We start from the raw sequence: 19,105 nt of genomic DNA, 5'->3' as shown, positions 1-19,105 counted from the left end.
ACTAAACATGATTTCACACGTGTAAAGCATTGTGAAATGCAAACTATTTTGAGAGGTTTTGCAAGAATCACACATATGTAGAACAGCATGAAAGATGACACATTTGTGGGGTTTTGTTTGTACTAAGATTTATTACTTAAATATTCCAAAGACATACTGATAGGGATTCTAGATAGTGAGCCCCGTCGGGGACAGCGATGATAATGTGTGCAAAACTGTAAAGCGCTGCGGAATATGTTAGCACTATATAAAAATAAAGATATTATTACACCATATTAGGAGTCATGTAAATCTATGTCCTTCTTTACACTTTCAGGGCAAACCTTGAGTGGGCAAGTGGGCAACCATCAAGGCCAGCAGTAAACTGACACTGTGCCAGTGCAGTGCAAACTTAAATGATGCAGATTGCCAAATTCAATTTTTATTTTTTCTGTATTGTTGCGCTTTTTACAGACAAATCAGAAAACCATAATGAGTGAGAAAACTATAATTAATACATGCCTATAACTCAATTAAAAAGGGCTGTTCATCAAATTGTTCCTGTTGAACCGGAAACACGATGTGAGCGTGCAGAGCGGAATAAAATGTTTATTTTTTATATTGTTTTAAATTGTGCTACTTTCTTAAGGAGGTATTAGCAATTAATTTAAGTCCAAATAGGTGTACTGTTAAACAGTTTTCACTGACGGCAGATACCTCTTCTCACTGTATGACCAGTCGTAAGCAGGTAGCAACACTCAAGGAAAAGTATATCACGCCCCCACCATAGTTTAGAGCAGCTTTCTCAGTGTGTGAAATGTAAGACAGACAGACTGATCTCCTAGTCTATCCTCCTGTATGGGTCAGTATGGAGGGAAGGGGCAGCACAACTGAGTTTAGTTGTCTCACATTACAAACCCTTCTATCAATTCTCTTTCTCTCCTAGTACTGTCAGCTTTGCTGTACTGCCAGTACCCCGCACACACTGTCCAGAGATGAGAGCTCAAAGTGTCAGAATCATGCTAATAACTGTTGTGTTCAGCTTGCAATCCCTCTGCATTGACATGAGTGAATATGGTTTAATTTAGAATCATTAAAGAAGTCTGCGTCATTCTTTCAATTAAAACACTTTATTCTGGCTGTGTGCTTGTTTACAATATAACTATAGGATTAGTAAAGGATAGGCATGTTATTGATGCCTCTCCTCTCCACTACTAAGCCATGGGATTGAGGTCACTGGATAATACAAAGGTGACATCAACCCCACAGATATGAACCCCACCGCTACACAGCAAGTGGGAACAGGCAGACAAAGCGCCAGAATTGTTGCATCTAATAAATGCACCTTTTCTGGGTGGCTGCGGGCTGCTATTTTTAGGCTGGGGAGTCAATATCCATGGCCAATTACCAGCCTGAGAATACCAGGCCCCAGCTGTCTGCTTTAGCTTGGCTGGTTGTCAAAAGTGAGGTGGACCTCATGCTGTTTTTTTAAAATTTTTTTTAAATAATTAAAAAAACGGTGTGGGGACCCCTCTATTATTTATAACCAGTCTTGCTGAAGCTGACAGCTGAGGATTGCAGCCCCCAGCTGTGAGTTTTGCCTGGCTGGTTATAGAAAATACAGGAGAACACATGCTGAATTTTTTACTTATAGCGCTGGCGGCGGGTAATGAATAATCCCATCAGATGCTCCTGCTGTCACTGTTATTAGTGTCAGCAGGTGTAGGCTGATGGGATTGATGGCAGCATGGCTGATTATATAAAAGCAAAACAGAGGAACACATTTATTTTTTAAAAATTATTTATTTACTTAAAGTATCACGGTATAGTGCTAAGCTCAGGGAGTTCACTGCGGTTCACTGTGAGAAATTTCTCATAGTGAACTGCGATGACCTCTTTGAGCTCAGCGCTGCACCATAAGACCTTCTCACAGTGCTAGCAGGGATCTCATCATGGTAACTGCAGTTCATTTTCCCGGCTGGGAACACAGCCTCAGTGACCAGCGGTAACCTCGATGACGTCACTGCTAGTCACTGATGCTGTGAGCACAGCAGCTCATTCCACAGTGATTCCCAGCCTGGATGGTCGCATCTTGGCGCCGTCTAGGTTGAAAACTATCTATCCCCAGAGATGGATTACGATGTGGGACAGGACGATGGACAGTTGAGGGATATGGTTGTTTTTTATCTTTGTTTTATTACAGACGACGAGGGATTCAATGGAATGGGCTATAGGTAAGTATAACTGAGTTTGTTATTTTTAAATAAAAAAAGTAAAAGTGTGATTTATTTTATTTCAAATAAATTACTTTTTACTGGCTGTGTGTTTATTTACAATACAAATATAGAATTAGTAATGGATAGGTGTCTTATAGACGCCTCTCCATTACTAAGCCGTGGGCTTGATGTCACCTAATAATACAAAGGTGAAATTAATCCCACAAATATGAACCCCACTTGCCACCGCTACAGGGCAAGTGGGAAGATCTGGGCAAAGTACCAGAATTGGGGCATCTTATAGATGTGCCTTTTCTGAGCAGTTGCAGGTGGCTATTTTTAGGCTGGGGGAGGAAAATATCCACGGCCCCTTACCAGCCTGAGAATACCAGCTGTCTGCTTTAGCTTGGTTGACTGTCAAAAATGGAGGTGAACCAATGCCATTTGTTTTAAATTATTTATTTAAATAATTTAAAAATCGGAGTGGGGACGCCTCTATTCTTGAAAACCAGCCTTGCTGAAGCTGACAGATGAGGGTTGAAGCCTCCAGATCTGAGTTTTGTCTGGCTGGTTATCAAAAAGCACAGTGGAACCCCCTCTGTTTTTTTAAATTATTTATTTACAGCTCAGGCACCGGCTGATGAATATTCAAAGCAGTCGCTGCCTGCTCTCACTGTGATTAGTGGCAGCAGGTGTAGTCTGATTGGAGCAGTAGTCCCGTCAACCGACGCCAGTGACTGGAGGTAAACTTTTTTTTCCATTTGACAGCGTGGGAACTGCGGCTTTCTGACCAGCGGTAATGATTTTACTGCTGATCAGAAGCAGTGTTTGCTGCGCTGTCATGCACATGACAGCGTGGCAAACACTGGATGTTCAGGCCCCACATTCAAGTGAATGGTGTCCGGGTTCAGGTAAGGGTACTGTTCTGGTACCCAAACCCAAACTTTTTTTTTAACTGTTCTGTTGAACCCTACGGATCTGAACATCCAGGGATCCACCCATCTGTACTCTTCATAAATCAAGTCAGTAACATAGGAGTAATATAGAAGCTTAATTTATCATGAGCTCACATGACTAGTGATGCAGCAGAAACACTCACTCCTGTGATAAAACAGGTAGAGAAATGTGTTGCCTCAGAAGCACCTGTGAGTCCCTGTTGTTTCGTCTATATCACAAGGGAGATATGTTATATCACAAGGGAGATATGTTATCTCCCCTGATCAGGAGCTGTGGTATATACCAACCATTAACTAAAGCAGCCCTGCATGGTCAGGCACAGCCATTACACAGTACACAGCTGTGCCATATTTACAAGATTATCTCAGCACAGGATCATTTTAACACATTCAATTGTGTAACATATTATTATTCCAAGATCTATTCATTAAAATTTGATTGTCCTTCACTGATTTATATACTTGGTAAATTTAGTGAAGTAGCAGTGTTAAACCCTAATACATGTTCTAGCCAGGCCAAGTAAAACACAAATATGATGTTATGCTGAACTTATCGATGTCGTAGCATACCTTGGCTAAATCTAATATAACAGGAGAGAGTTTCGGATATCTCTTTTCAAGAGATTCAACTTCCTTTATCTCTGGCAAAGTCACACCAGCAAACAGTGGATTCTTGTAGAATAGCTCCTGCAGGCGTGGAGTCAGATTTCCTATAACAGATAATTATTACTTATGAAGGTAGTTCATTATTACTCATTTATTAACAGCTTTATTAATTAGCTGCCAAATGCCAATATTGGGTATATTAAAGGACATCGGTTGCACATTTTATTGTACAAAGCCAGAAGAGCAAGAGGTTAAATGAATCACCAGAGTGCAATAAAAACATATAATGGCTCTGTTCACACAAATCTTGGGTGTCTAGTGAACACACTAATGTTATCTATAATTGCCTTGTAATGTTTTAATTTACTGTTCTGTCCAGATGTCACCGTATCCCAGAATTCCAAGCGGAGGAAGTTCACCGACCGCCATATTGGGACACCCAACTGATGGGTGTCTCAATATGGAAACTGCTGCTGGTACCAACGTATTGCGCGATACCACCAGCGGAACACCGTCGCACCACACAAACTCACACACACACAGACACATACACACACTCTGTATGCCGTATGCACCACTCACACACTCAGACTCACACTCACACATTCACACACACACACACACACACATTCACACTCACACACTCACGCAGCATCTTGCGCAGTACCACCAGAGGAACACCGTCGCACTGTGCCTGCTCGAATTCTTCGCAGGTGCAGTGAATCATTCGGCTGATACCAGCAGCAGATGCGCGACGTGTCCACAGGCAGAGGAAGCCGTCACATTAAAGGGGTTTTCCCACGAATGAAAGTTCATTTTAAAAATTGTCTGTGTCTGACCATGTATGGAGCATACCACATCTACTGGGTAGGGGAAGAAGCAAAAGACAATACTGACATTACAGCAGGGGATCACAGAGGATTCATTTTGTGAGGTAAAATATTTCACTGGCTGCTTTTAAACAATATTTTACCTCACAAAATGTATCCTCTGTGATCTCCAGCTGTAATGTCAGTATTGTCTCTTGCTTCCTCCCCTGCCCGGGAGCTGTGGTATGATCTGTACACGGTCAGACACAGGGGTGAGAGAGACAGAGCACAGGGGGGAGACAGCTCAAATGGAACAGCACATGAGGGGAGAACACAGGAAGGAGAGAGACAGCAGACAAGGGAGATAGCACATGGGGTAGACAGGTCAAAGAAGAGAGCACAGATGGGAGAAGTCAGCACATGGTGAAAGAGAGAGTGGATAGGTGGGAGAGCACATGAGGGGGGAGAGATTCTTAACACTACAAAGCCTGCCCCCATCGTGACATTACCGCATCAGGCCTCCACCTAGTTCCAAGATATCTGTCAGCCCAATATATGCCAGAAGACTATATTTTGGCATTTGTCTGTCTGTCATGCATGATGTTACTTTTTATTTTGTTCAATAATATTAATCATTGACAATATTATTAGATTTTTTTAATGTTTTTTTTTTTACAGAAATTTGTTAAACTAACGATACCTTGGCATTTCACTATGTGGTACAACTGGTCAATATCAGAGTCTCCAGGAAAAAGTGGTTCTCCAGTAAGCATTTCTGTTATCAAACAGCCAATAGCCCACACATCAACAGCCCTGGAGAAAAAAAAAAGATCACAGCATTTGTCGTCCTTGAAAGACAAGATATATTGCTAAATGTTCAATTGTAGTTCATAGTTAGAAGGTCTTACTTGCCATACTTGATATCTCCAACCAAAAGCTCAGGTGCTCTGTACCATCTGGTGGCCACATAATCTGTGTATACTTCTCCTGGAGCAGCCAAGGTCCGTGCAAATCCAAAATCACATAGTTTTACCACTCCTGAGTGTGAAACCAATATGTTCTCAGGTTTTATGTCTCGATGTATAATCTAGAAGTAGCAGTCAATAAATGGAAATTATACAGTTAGGTCCAGAAATATTTGGACATTGACTGAATCTTCATGATTTGTGCTCTGCATGCCACTATTTTTGATTTAAAATAAAAAATTGAGAAGCAATTGAAATATAGACTTTCGGGTTGTTTAATTAAAGGGAACCTGTCACCCCCCCAGGCGTTTTTAAGTAAAAGAGCCACCTTGTGCAGCACTAATGCTGCATTCTGTCAATGTGGCTCTTTTATTTGGAGTCCCTTCCACCGCAGAAATAAGCGTTTTTAAATTTTGTCCGTCATACCTGTAGTTTGTCCGAGGGGCAGGTCTTTCCCCCCGGACACAGATGCCTCACATCCATCAGTCATGTCCTCCTTTCATTTTGGTGCCGCCTCCTCAGCGTTCATTTCTTTTCCTGGCGCCTACAGGTATGGACAAACTACAGGTATGATGGACAAATTTTAAAAACGCTTATTTCTGCGGTGGAAGGGATGCCAAATAAAAGAGCCATATTGACAGAATGCAGCATTAGTGCTGCACAAGGTGGCTCTTTTACTTAAAAACACCTGGGGGGGTGGCAGGTTCCCTTTAAAGGGGTTGAACAAAAATATGCTGTGAAACATTTAGGAATTGCAACTATTTTTCTACAAAGTCTCCTAATTTCAGAGACTCAAAAGTGATTGGACGAATTAACTTCATCATAAATAAAATGTTCACATTTATTCCTTTGTAGAGAATCCTTTGTAGGCAATGACTGCCTGAAGTCTTGGCACCATGGACGTGACCAAATGTTTAGGTTCCTCCTTTGTGATGCATTTCCAGGCCTTTACTGCATCTGACATCAGGTGTTGCTTTTTTCTGGGTCTTTCTGCCTTAATATTTTTAGTAAGCATGTAAAATGCATGCTCAATGGGGTTGAGATCCTGTGATTGGCTAAGCTATTGCAGAATATTACACTTATTTCTCTTAAAAATCTCCTAGGTTGCTTTTTCTGTATGTTTTGGATCATTGGCCATTTGTACTGTGAAGCGCTGTCCAATCAATCTTGCTGCATTTGGTTGAATCTGATCAAAAAGTGTAACCCTGTACACTTCAGAATTCATCTGGCTGCTTCTGTCTTCAGTCACATCATCAATAAACACTTGGGTGGATGTTGTTTGCTGTTGATGTCCAGGCCTTTTTAAGTTCCCAAGTTCACCAGTGCGCTCTTTATTTTTTTAGAATGTACCAAACTGCTGATATGGCCACTCCTCATTTATTAAATACCACAGTAAGCAAAACAAATAAAAAGGAGATGCTAAAACAGAAACTTGTCTCACCAGGGTACTTCATTGTATAGAGGGTATAGATATCATATACAGCTCTGGAAAAAATTAAGAGACCACCACATCAAAACCCTGTCATGGGCAGCCCATTCTCCAGACCTGAACCCCATTGAAAACCTCTGGAAAGTAATCAAGAGGATGCTGGATAGTCACAAGCCATCAAACAAAGAAGAGCTATTTAAATTTTTGAGCCAGAAGCAGTGTGAAAGACTGGTGGAAAGTATGCCAACACGCCTGAAAGATGTGATTAAAAATCTTGGTTATTCCACAAAATATTGATTTCTGAACTCTTCCCGAGTTAAAACATTAGTATTGTTGTTTTTAGATGATTATGAACTTGTTTTCTTTGCATTATTTGAGGTCTGAAAGCACTGTTTTTTTTTTAATTTTGACCATTTTTCTTTGTCAGAAAAAAGTAAAAAATGTATTGCTTGGAAATTCAGAGACATGTTGTCAGAAGTTTGTAGACTAAAAGAACAATTTACATTTTATTCAAAAAATATACCTATAAAGAAAAAAAATCAGACAAACTGAACATTTGAAAGTGGTCTCTTAATTTTTACCAGAGCTGTACTAGTTCAATTAAATAATACATTCACAAAAAAATTCTATGCACAACAGAGATATGATTAAAATCATTTGTGTGTATATGTTGGGTGGAATCTATAGAGTAGATAGTATTAAGGCAGCAGGCATGCACTTCTGAACAAAAAAAATCTGTAAAATAGAACAATACTTATAGTCTTTGTGTGGAAAGGATCCCACAAAAAATTCTTGCAAATAAAAGGATTTTTTGGTGTATATATGTTCAGATCCCACAAGACTATTGCCTCTACTGGTGGTATACACGTAAAAGTATCTAGTGTGTAAGTTTAATGTCCTCCCCACATACACTTGAAAAAAATAACCTAATCAGTTCTCAAATAATATATTTACCCAAGGTGAGAAAAAATACCTGGAAGAACACCCCTTACGCGCGTTTCGCATCTGGCTTCCTTTTTCTTTATTTTTTATTTAATAAAGTTTATTGTATCTCTACTTGGCATTATACCCCTAATTGCTTATATAGTTGTCAGTTTGAAAAATACTTGACCAAATAAATATTGGCATTTTGAGATAAAACATAGGAGTTTAAACTATGCAGCAATCCAGGCAAATTTTAGCAGATATCTCATTATGTAGAACACCAGAGTGAAAAACAATGGCTTAAGACATCAAGATTTTAGGTAAGAATTCACAGATGGACACTAGGGCTTTTATTGTCTTTTCCCTTTAAATACCCCTTCAAACCTAGGTATTTAATTTTAATATAACACTTTCCAGTCCAGGAAGTTGAAATATAAGGTGCGTTTTGTTTGGAACTTTACACTCATTAGGCACTTAAGTATGAAGTGTTTTCAAGTTCCTTTAGCCTGTTATTCTACGGACTGGACTATGTATCTTCTCACACATGGCCATACAGCTGACACTATTGACAAACTTCATTAATCTATGAAGTTCATCTCTAGGGTCAATTATATGGCCTTCTAACATATTATATAACCAGATACATGCTACTCTAATAAAAGAGAAATAGGAACCTACCAATGGCATCCAGTACACTAAATTTCCAGTGCGCTTGCCAAATCTTCAGAAATCCTTATAAAATGGTCAACTAAATATTAGCTTTGGGACTGTCTTTTTAAAAAAAAATATATTACTAATAGTGTTAGATCAATTAACACTAAAAACTAAAGCCTAACCTATAAATAGATGGGAATGTTCATAATAATGCTGTCAAACATAAAGAGGATGTATTATGCTACTTACATTGTGATTGTGGCAGAATCCAATCCCTCTTAAAATCTGAAATAAATACTTTCGAACTTTGGTGAAATCCAATCCATTTGGGAACTGTTCAAGGTCGTCAAGTACTGTGCGGTCAACAAATTCAAAGACTAGATACCAGCGCTTCTTTTTCTTGCAGACCTCTAATAAATTTACCAAGTTTTCATGGCGTAATTGCTGTGGCAACAAAGAGAAAAGAAAACATTCTGCAAATTGTTAAATTATTTAAATCAAGTGTACCTCTGTAGGCTGTATGTCTAATTTTTAGTTGCCTATGCACTAGTGACTAAAGGCTAGCCGTTATGTTATCTACAATTAAGGCCCCTCTTCACAAGTCCTGTTCTTACTGGTTTTGAAAAAAACAGTACCAGTGCTATTCGTGTTTGTATGTCTGTGTGTAACATCCACGTGGCATCCGTATGCACCATCAGTGTGACACGTAACGGCATCTGAGAAAATGTGGTACAGTTAGTGTTGTTCCCGGGCGCCGGGTGCTGAATCCAACTCTCATCATTATCGCCTGGTCCCCCTTCTTTTTTCTAACCAACTGTGGGAAAACAGACAGCTGGCTGGTGGGGGTTGGGAAGGTGCCAATAGCCATAAAGGTTCCCAGGCTATTAACAGCTCTCAGCTGTCTTCTTAGCCTTTGCTGGTTAGTAACAAGGGAGGACCTCAATAGAAAATGACATGGGGTGCCCTTATTTTTACTAACCAGCAAAACAGACAGCTGATTGCTGATATTAATAAGCTGGGAAGGGGCTATTGATATTTGCCCCCTCCCAGACTAAGAACACCAGCCCTCAGCCGCCCCAGAAATGGCGCATCCATTACATGTGCCAATTCCCCTGGTGCTTTGGCAAGTGGGGTGATAGTTTTGGGGTTGATGTCAGCTGTTTTATGTCCACTGAGATCAAGCCCAGGGGTTAGTAATGGAGAGGTGTCTATCAAACACCCCCATTACTAACCCCGTAATCAAAATTAATAAAGGCACACACACAGAAAAGTCATTTAATCACTCCCTGACAATTAACCTCTTTTACCTATTTATTAATCTAAAAATAAAAAAATCAATGTAATCCATATCTGTCTGCCATTAATCCATAATGATGGTCCCCATATCTGCTCCATCTTGATGGTGTGGTGAGTGGTGACATCAGCAATGTGACCGCTCACCATGCCAGCTGGAAAATACTGAGCTTAGCATGAGAACACGGCTGCAGTGTCGAGCGGTGATGCAATTAAGGTTACCGCAGGTCAGAGGCAGCGGGTCTCATGGTAAACTCTGTGTGAGCCAGTCTATGAACTGCTTTAACCCTACTAACGTCACCGCTCGCAGCATCAGACATACACTGTGTGCAGACCAATAGAATATAATGGGTCTACGTGTACCACACATACTGGGAACACTGACGTGTGAAGGGGGCCTAAGGGGAATCTGTCGCCAGGTTTTTGCCACCTAATCTGAGAGCCGCGTAAAGTAGACTTGGAAACCCTGATGTGATGTGTCACTTAATTGGGTGTTTAGTGTAGTTTTTATAAAATCACTATTTTATCAGCAGGATGCAAGGCATCCCTCCATATTTATTAGCTCTGTATAACCCCACCTCATCACTGATTGGCCATCAAACAGCCTAGTAAGTAATACATCACTGGAATCAGGGTCCCTACCTCTACATTATGCTGCTCTAAGGCTACTTTCACACTTGCGGTTTTTTGCGCTGCGTGCGCAGTGCAAACGTGCATAAAAAATGCATCATGCGTTTTTTATGCGTTTTCTTGCTTTTTGCGCTTGGTTTTTGCAAAAAAAAGCATGCTTTTTTTGCGCTGACGTGCGCATGACCATGCACACGTCAGCGCTACCATAGACTTTAATGTGTTTTTGGGTGAATTTTGTGCGCATGCGTTTTTTTGAGACAGGTCGGACGCACAAAAAATGCAACGGCATGCATTTTGTGCTCCCAGGCGCACACTACAAAAAAACGCATGCACATACAAACGCATGCCAATGCGCACCCATGTTAAGTATAGGAAAAAAACGCATGCATAAAAACGCAGAGCAAAAAAATGCAAGTGTGAAACCAGCCTAAGAGAGGGTAACAAAAATCTGGTGAAAGATTCCCTTTAACAGTTCACAGAAGAGCGAATTGAGGCATTCCTGCTCTCCTGTCTTTATGTAGTCTATGTTCTGAAGCAGCAAAAGCAGACCATTATACAGGAATACTTATACAGGAATACTGAGCAGTGTTGTTGTGAATTCACCTCGGGAATGAGATAAAACACTAGAAAGTAGCAGCAAACGCCTGTGTGTTTTCATGGGCTCTTTTTTTCACTCTAGTCCACCATACCTCCATATCAATAAGCAGGTGTAATCAGATATATCAGCAAAATTTCAGTCTGTCATGCTAAATAATTTTTAGCTGTATTTCAGAGTAAATGAGTTCAGGGGTGGGTTGAGACCAAAAAGTAGTGTACAAGTAAAGCAAAAAACATTTTTCTCTGATAAGATATATTACAAAGTTGTTTTTACATACATTTTTTGTACTTGTTATTTATTATTTATTTCAAAATGACAGTGATATTTCTGCAACCTAAAAACGAGTTCCATGCACGTGAATGGGGCTGTTTCTGTAGCATGCAGTTTTTACAAACCTCATTCAGATTTGCAGGACAGATTTAAGAAATAAATTGGGAATGCGGAAACCCACCATTAGCCACTGTTTTAGTGCAACACAAGGCTGTACCACAACCACACATAGGATATACCCCTTACATCAAATTATATGTGTTACAATTTTCGAGCTTTAATAGAAAAGTGGTTAGGAAGAGGGCCATGGCTTAAAGGCGACAATGTGCTCCAAAGTATTGCGGTGTATTAATTTAATCAGAAGGAGGTGTAAAGTTAGACAGAAGTGTCTAAAGATGAGACAAATTTATCATCCTGAGTGAATCTTGATGATAAATTATGCACACTTCAACACTATAGGGTATATCTTCCCCAACGTTTCCTGGATCTAGATTTTTAATAAATTTGACACGTTTTGACTGATTTGTGTGCCTCAATCTGACGTCTACGCCAGCTATTTGCTTGAAGTGTGCGCCAGAATTTTTTCCACATTCATCCTCCAAATATATTGGAACATTGTAAGGACATCATTATTTTTCCTAAGTATGTGCAAGTTGTTTCATGGCAACAAATGTGAACAAGCGAAACATACAACTGGTTCAGGGATAGGTCACCATTTCATTAAGCAAGGTGTTGGCACATCGGTAATTTTGTCACATTACCTCGTATCAGATAACTGGCATTTCTCTTACTTCAGTCATCAAGCCCTATCTTGAAGAGTACGTGTGGCAGAACAGTAAACCGTAGGATTTAATGTTATCCATGCCAAGTATACATAAATACCGTACTTCTATTATTATGTCCATGCTTAAGCTTGGTGCTGGTTGACTCAGGGGTGGACACAGACAGAAGAGGGCCCCTGTGCATAAACAGTATATGAGTCTGTTGCAGGCATAATGTACATTTCACATTCTTTGGAAGTGGAAGTGACCCCCTTACCTCTTGTGCCCCTGCGTGTCTGCACAGGTCGCGCTTATGATGTGTCCATGCCTGGGTTGACTATCTGCAGATGTCTGAGTTGTCTAGGTATAGATTTTGAAGGGACAGCCAGTTAACAGAGGCAAAATCACTTTAGGCATTTTATAAACTCCACCTTCAAGTTTGATGGCCCCAACATGAATGGGAATAGATCAACTAAATATTTCAGTCTTCACACCCTTCTTCAATTCTGTGCTGTAAAATCAGGTCAGCTGAGAGTTTGCAATTTACAGGAAGTGAGTCTATAATTGGAGACCTATACTTTTTTGGTCCACAAGTCTATGTTGTTTGGCTGTCAGAAATTAAAAAGGGTTTAATATAATTAAACACACGGGGTCAAAATTGTTGGTACCCCTCATTTAATGACAGAAAAACCCACAATGGTCACAAAAATAACTTGAATCTGACAAAAGTAATAAATAAACAATCTATGAAAATGAACAAATGAAAGTCAGACATTGCTTTTCAATCATGCTTCCACAGAATTTAAAAAAAAATAAAACTCTTGAAATATGCCTGGATGGAAATGATGGTACCCTTAACTTAATATTTTGTTGAACAACCTCTTGAGGCAAACACTGCAATCAAGCAATTCCTGTAACTGTCAATGAGATTTCTGCACCACAACAGGTATTTTGGCCCACTCCTCAAGAGCAAACTGCTCCAGTTGTCTCGTGTTTGAAGGTTGCCTTTTCCAGATGGCATGTTTCAGCTATTTCCAAAGATACTCAATAGGATTTAGGTCAGGGCTCATAGAAGGCCACTTCAGAATAGTCCAATGTTTTCCTCTTACCCATTCTTGGGTGTTTTTAGCTGTGTGTTTTGGGTCATTATCCTTTTGCAAGACCCATGTCCTGCGACTGAGACCAATCTTTCTGACACTGGACAGCACATTTCTTTCTAAAATCCCTTGATAGTCTTGAGATTTCATTGTACCCTACACAGATTCTAGACACCTTGTACCAGATGCAGCAAAGTAGCCCCGCAACATAACAGAGCCTCCTCCATGTTTCACAGTAGGGACAGTGTTCTTTTCTTGATATGCTTCATTTTTCCATCTTTGAGCATAGAGCTGATGTGCCTTGCCAAAAAGTTCCATTTCTGTCTCATCTGTCCATAGCACATTCTCCCAGAAGCTTTGTGGCTTGTCAACATGTAGTTTGGCAAATTCCAGTCTGGATTTTTTATGATTTTTTTCCAACAATGGTGTCCTCCTTGGTTGTCTCCCATGAAGTCCACTTTGGCTCATACAACATCAGATGGTGCGAACTGACACTGATGTTCCTTGAGCTTGAAGTTCACCTTTAATCGATTTAGAAGTTTTTGTGGTCTCTTTTGTTACCATTCGTATTATCAGCCTCTTTGATTTGTCATTAATTTTCCTTCTGCAGCCACATCCAGGGAGGTTGGCCACAGTCCCATGGATCTTAAATTTTTGAATAATATGTGCACTGTAGTCACAGGAATATCAAGCTGCTTGGCGATGGTCATATACCTTTTACCTTTAACATGTTTTTCTATAATTTTCTTTCTAATTTTCTAATCTCCTGAGACAACTCGCTTCCTCTGGTCCATTTTGAGTGTGATACACACCATGTCATCAAACAGCAGGGAGGAGTCATAGAATCATAGAATTGTAGAGTTGGAAGGGACCTCCTGGGCCATCTGGTCCAACCCCCTGCTCAAAGCAGGATTCCCTAAATCATCCCAGTCAGATGTCTGTCCAGCCTCTGTTTGAAGACTTCCATTGAAGGAGAACTCACCACTTCTCATGGCAGCCTGTTCCACTCATTGATCACTCTAACTGTCAAAAAGTTTTTTCTAATATCTAATATGTGTCTCCTCCCATTCAGTTTCATCCCATTGCTTCTAGTCTTTCCTTGTGCAAATGAGAATAAAGTTGATCCTTCTACAATGTGACAGCCCTTTAGATATTTGTAGACTGCTATTAAGTCTCCCCTCAGTCTTTTCTTTTGCAAACTAAACATTCTCAAATCCTGCAACCTTTCCTCATAAGACAGGGTTTGCAGACCGGTCACCATTCTGGTCGCTCTTTTCTGAACTTGCTCCAGTTTGTTGATGTCTTTTTTAAAATGTGGTGCCCAAAACTGGACACAATATTCCAGATGAGGTATGACCAAAGAGGAGTAGAGGGAAATAATGACTTCACGTGATCTAGACTGTATGCTTCTGTTAATACATCCTAGAATTGCATTTGCCTTTTTTGCTGCTGCATCACACTGTTGACTCATATTCAGTCTGTGATCTATTAGTATACCCAAGTCTTTTTCACATGTGCTGTCACTTAGCCCTATTCCTCCCATTCTGTATATGCTTTTTTCATTTTTATTGCCCAGATGTAGTACTTTGCATTTCTCCCTGTTAAAAACCATTCTGTTAGTTGCTGCCCACTTCTCCAGTCTTTAATCCAAAACCAGGGAGGAGGCCTGAGGAGATAATTTGCATATTCCTAGTGCATTTTGGGATAAGTGAAGAGTCTCCGCAAGCTCAAAGAAAACTGGATTTTGTCCCTTTCAGCTGAAAGGAGGACATCGTTAAACCGCGCTCTTGAATTTTGGCACGTTTTTCACCGCTTTGATATCTCTTTAACAGTAAGAACATGGAATAGGCCAGGAGCCATTTGGTGAGCTGAATTTCTAGCTACATGACTTACCACAAACTTACCAGTGGAAAAGCCAAACTTCGCATGCCATAAATCCAAGCTTTTGTCCCTCTTGGAGGAAAAGTTGCAAAATCTAGAAGACAGGTTAGCTACACTGAAAATAATTAAGGAAGGTGAAGAGTTCTTAGAGCAGAATTATCTCTTCATGTTACAGAAAGAGAAGAAATTCGAAGTGCACCTGAAGAAACAGAGGAATGGAAGCATGTGACTCAGAAAAACAGGAGGATCGGGAGGCAGTCAGCACCCATACTGCTCAGAAACAAGTACCAGGCTCTCATGCAGGAGAATGATGGAGAAATACATCAAGATAAGAATTTGCCCACAAAGAACAAACTTGTACGCCCTCAGAGTCCTCCTGGATGAATAAGGAAAAATGTTGTGAAGAAGAAACGGAGAGTGGTGGTCATGGGGGATTCCCTGTTGAGAGGAACAGAGACCGCTATCTGCAGACCGGATACAACCTCAAGAGAAATATGCTGTCTTCCAGGTGCAAAAATTAAAGATGTGTCTGACAGGATATCGGACTCTTCAGATGACTATCCATTCCTGCTAATACATGTGGGGACAAATGAAACCGCAAGAAAGAACCTGGAAACCATCTGCAGTAACTTTGAAAAGTTAGGTAAGAAAGTGAAAGAACTGGGTGTTCTCCTCCATCCTCCCAGTGGATGGCAATGGCACAAGGAGGTGGAATAAGATTCTGCAGTTGAACAGTTGGCTACGTCAATGGTGCCGTCAGCAAGGATTTGGATTTCTGGATCACGGAGTGAATTACCTACACGATGGACTACTTGCTAGAGATGGGGTGCACCTTACGAAGACTGGAAAACATGTATTTGGAAGTGGTCTTGCTACGCTTGTAAGAAGAACTTTAAACTAGAACAATGTGGGAAGGGAAGCAAAAGGCCAGAAAAAGCTATACACCTGACAAATACTATTGAGAACTCTGCTATTAGAAGTGGAAAGGAAAAACAAAGACAAAAAACCTAAATAATAAAAATATTGGAGAAAGAGAAACCAATCACAAACTAAAATGTTGCTATACAAATGCACAAAGCATGGGCAACAAACGAAACAAGGAGAATTGGAACTACTAACGCTGGAAAAGAAATATGATGTCATTGGAATCACTGAAACTTGGTGGGACGATACACATGATTGGAATACAAGGCTAAAAGGATACAACTTATTTGCAAGAAACAGACTTGATAAAGAAGGAGGAGGTGTTGCATTGTATGTTAGTAAAGCATAAATATGCACAGAGATTGAAGCTTCAGATACTGGGAGATCTGTGGAAACTGTTTGGGTACAAGGAGAGAACAATGTAAAGGACCCCATTGTAGGCATTTACTACAAGGCGCCTGTGCAAGCTGACGATATGATATGGATGAACTCTTTATGCATCAAATGGCCAAGTTCTCAAAAAAATATGACATAGTGGTTATGGGAGATTTCAACTATCCAGACATTTGTTGTGAATCTCTCTCAGGCAAAACTAACAGGTCAAGCAAATTCTTAGCCATTCTTGCTGACAACTTTATCTTCCTAAAGGTACAGAAGAAAATGAGGCAATCTGCTACCTTGGATCTAATCCTTATAAACAGGGTGGAAATGGTTGAGGAGGTAAGAGTGGCTGGGACCCTAGGAGATAGCGACCATGCTATTTTACAATTTGAGATAACTAGAGGAGGAAGACCTGTGAAGACTCATACTTCAAGGTTAGATATCAGAAAGGCAGATGTTAAGGTACTCAGAAAGAGAATCGGAGGGATCCATTGGCTGGACATCCTTCAGGACAAAAATGTTCAGGAAGGATGGGAAATCTTGAAAAATGAGATTCTCAAAGCACAATCGTTAACAATTCCAAAAAGAGGGAAGAAAAGAAAGCATTTACAGAAACAAGGATGGATGAACACAAAACTTAAACACATGCTAAAAAGGAAGAAAGAAATGTTTATCATATAGAAAGAGAGAGGCATATCTAAAGGAAAAATATAATGCTGTCTGCAGAACCTGCAGGGCACAAATCAGATTAACTAAAGCTGACAATGAATTAAGGCTTGCAAGAGATGTAAAAAGCAATAAAAAGGATTTTGGGGATATGTCAAAAGTAAAAGAAAAGTCAAAGATGCTATAGGATTTTTACAGGATGAAAATGATAAAATGGTAAAAAAGGATGTTGAGAAGGCCAAACTTTTAAATTCCTATTTTGCATGTTTTCTCTCAGAAAGTAAATGTGACATCAACTGATCTTCACTGTCCTATTAAAGGAATAGAAGAATCCAGGATATCTATAACCAGAAAGATAGTGAGGAAACACAGCTAACATAAATGAATTCAAGTCTCCAGGTCCAGATGAATTACACCCCAGAGTACTGAAGGAGACAGCAGAAGACATTTTTGAACCACTCTCCATAATCTTTATAAATTCTTGGAGAACATGAGATGTCCCAGAAGACTAGAGAGGAGCAAATGTTGTTCCTATCTTCAAAAAGGGGAAGAAGGTGGACCCAGGGAACTATAGGCCAGTGAGCCTGACATCTATACCAGGCAAATTCTTGGAACAAATTATTAAACAACATGTATGGAAGTTCCTGGAGAAGAATGAAATGATTAACCAGAGTCAGCATGGATTTGTAACTAAGTCATGTCAGACTAACTTAATTTCCTTCTATGACAGAATCACTGACTGGGTGAATCAGGGAAATGCTGTAGATATAGTATATCTTGACTTCAGCAAAGTATTTGACAAAGTATCTCACACAATCCTTATTGAAAAAATGACTAAGTATTCTATGGATAAGGCAACTGTTAGGTGGATTCATAACTGGCTTAGTGATCGGACCCAAAGAGTGGTCGTAAATGGCTGCACATCCAGTTAGAAAAATGTCTCAAGTGGGGTTCTAAAGGGCTCTGTCCTGGCCTCTATATTGTTCAACATTTTTATCAATGATTTAGATGAAGGAATTGAGGGTAAATTGATTAAATTTGCTGATGACACAAAACTAGGAGTGATAGTTAATACTAGAGAAGAGAAAGAGAGGATTTAAAAAGATATAAATAAACTGGAGCAGTGGGCAGCAACTAACAAAATGGTTTTTAACAGGGAAAAATGCAAAGTACTACATCTGGGCAATAAAAATGAAAAAAGCATATACAGAATGTGAGGAATAGGGCTAAGCAACAGCATATGTGAAGAAGACTTGGGTATACTAATAGATCACAGGCTAAACATGAGTCAACAGTGTGATGCAGCAGCAAAAAAGGCAAATACAATTCTGGGATGTATTAACAGAAGCATACAGTCTAGATCATGTGAAGTCATTATTACTCTCTACTCTTCTTTGGTCATACCTCATCTGGAATACTGCGTCCAGCTTTGGGAACCTCATTTTAAAAAAGACATCAACAAACTGGAGCAAATTCAGGGAAGAGCGACCACAATGGTGACCTGTCTGCAAACCATGTCCTATGAGGAATGTTTACAGGATTTTGGAATGTTTAGCGTGCAAAAAAGAAGACAGAGGAGATGTAATAGCTGTCTACAAATATCTCAAGGGCTTTCACACTGTAGAAGGATCATCTTTATTCTCATTTGCACAAGGAAAAACTAGAAGCCATGGGATGAAATTGAATAGGAGGAGACACAGATTAGATATTAGAAAAAACCTTTTGACAGTTAGGGTGATCAATGAGTGGAACAGGCTGCCACAAGAGGTGGTGCATTCTCCTTCAATGGAAGTCTTCAAACAGACGCTGGACAGACATTTGTCTGGGATGATTTAGTGAATCCTGCTTTGAGCAGTGGTTTGGCCAGAAGACCCAGGAGGTCCCTTCTAACTCTACTATTCTATGATTGTATGAGCACAGTGAGTATCTGTAGCACTATATACAGGCCCACTCACTGATTCCAAGATTGTAGACTAGAGTTGAGTGAAACGGGTCGGTCATATTCAAAAGTTGCCGACTTTCGCTGAAACAAATCCCGACCATAGCGTGAGGTCGGCCACGAGGTC

General features: G+C 40.0%; 1 protein-coding gene across 3 annotated transcripts in view; it reads right to left on the bottom strand.

Annotated features, from left to right (window-relative positions):
* Positions 1-19,105, bottom strand: part of CDKL2 (cyclin dependent kinase like 2) — a 135,891-nt gene that overhangs the window by 33,882 nt on the left and 82,904 nt on the right. For all 3 annotated transcript variants that reach the window (XM_073590603.1, XM_073590599.1, XM_073590595.1), the window contains 4 exons: positions 8,788-8,982; positions 5,475-5,653; positions 5,267-5,379; positions 3,722-3,861 (listed from right to left, as the gene is read on the bottom strand). In XM_073590603.1, coding sequence (XP_073446704.1) covers positions 3,722-3,861; positions 5,267-5,379; positions 5,475-5,653; positions 8,788-8,982 — 627 coding nt within the window. The remainder of the gene's footprint in view (positions 1-3,721; positions 3,862-5,266; positions 5,380-5,474; positions 5,654-8,787; positions 8,983-19,105) is intronic.

The sequence above is a fragment of the Dendrobates tinctorius genome, unplaced genomic scaffold, assembly GCF_039654945.1.
Source record: "Dendrobates tinctorius isolate UK_male_01 unplaced genomic scaffold, ASM3965494v1 ptg000011l, whole genome shotgun sequence".
Classification (NCBI taxonomy): domain Eukaryota; kingdom Metazoa; phylum Chordata; class Amphibia; order Anura; family Dendrobatidae; genus Dendrobates; species Dendrobates tinctorius.
This window is presented reverse-complemented; position numbering and strand designations above follow the sequence as displayed.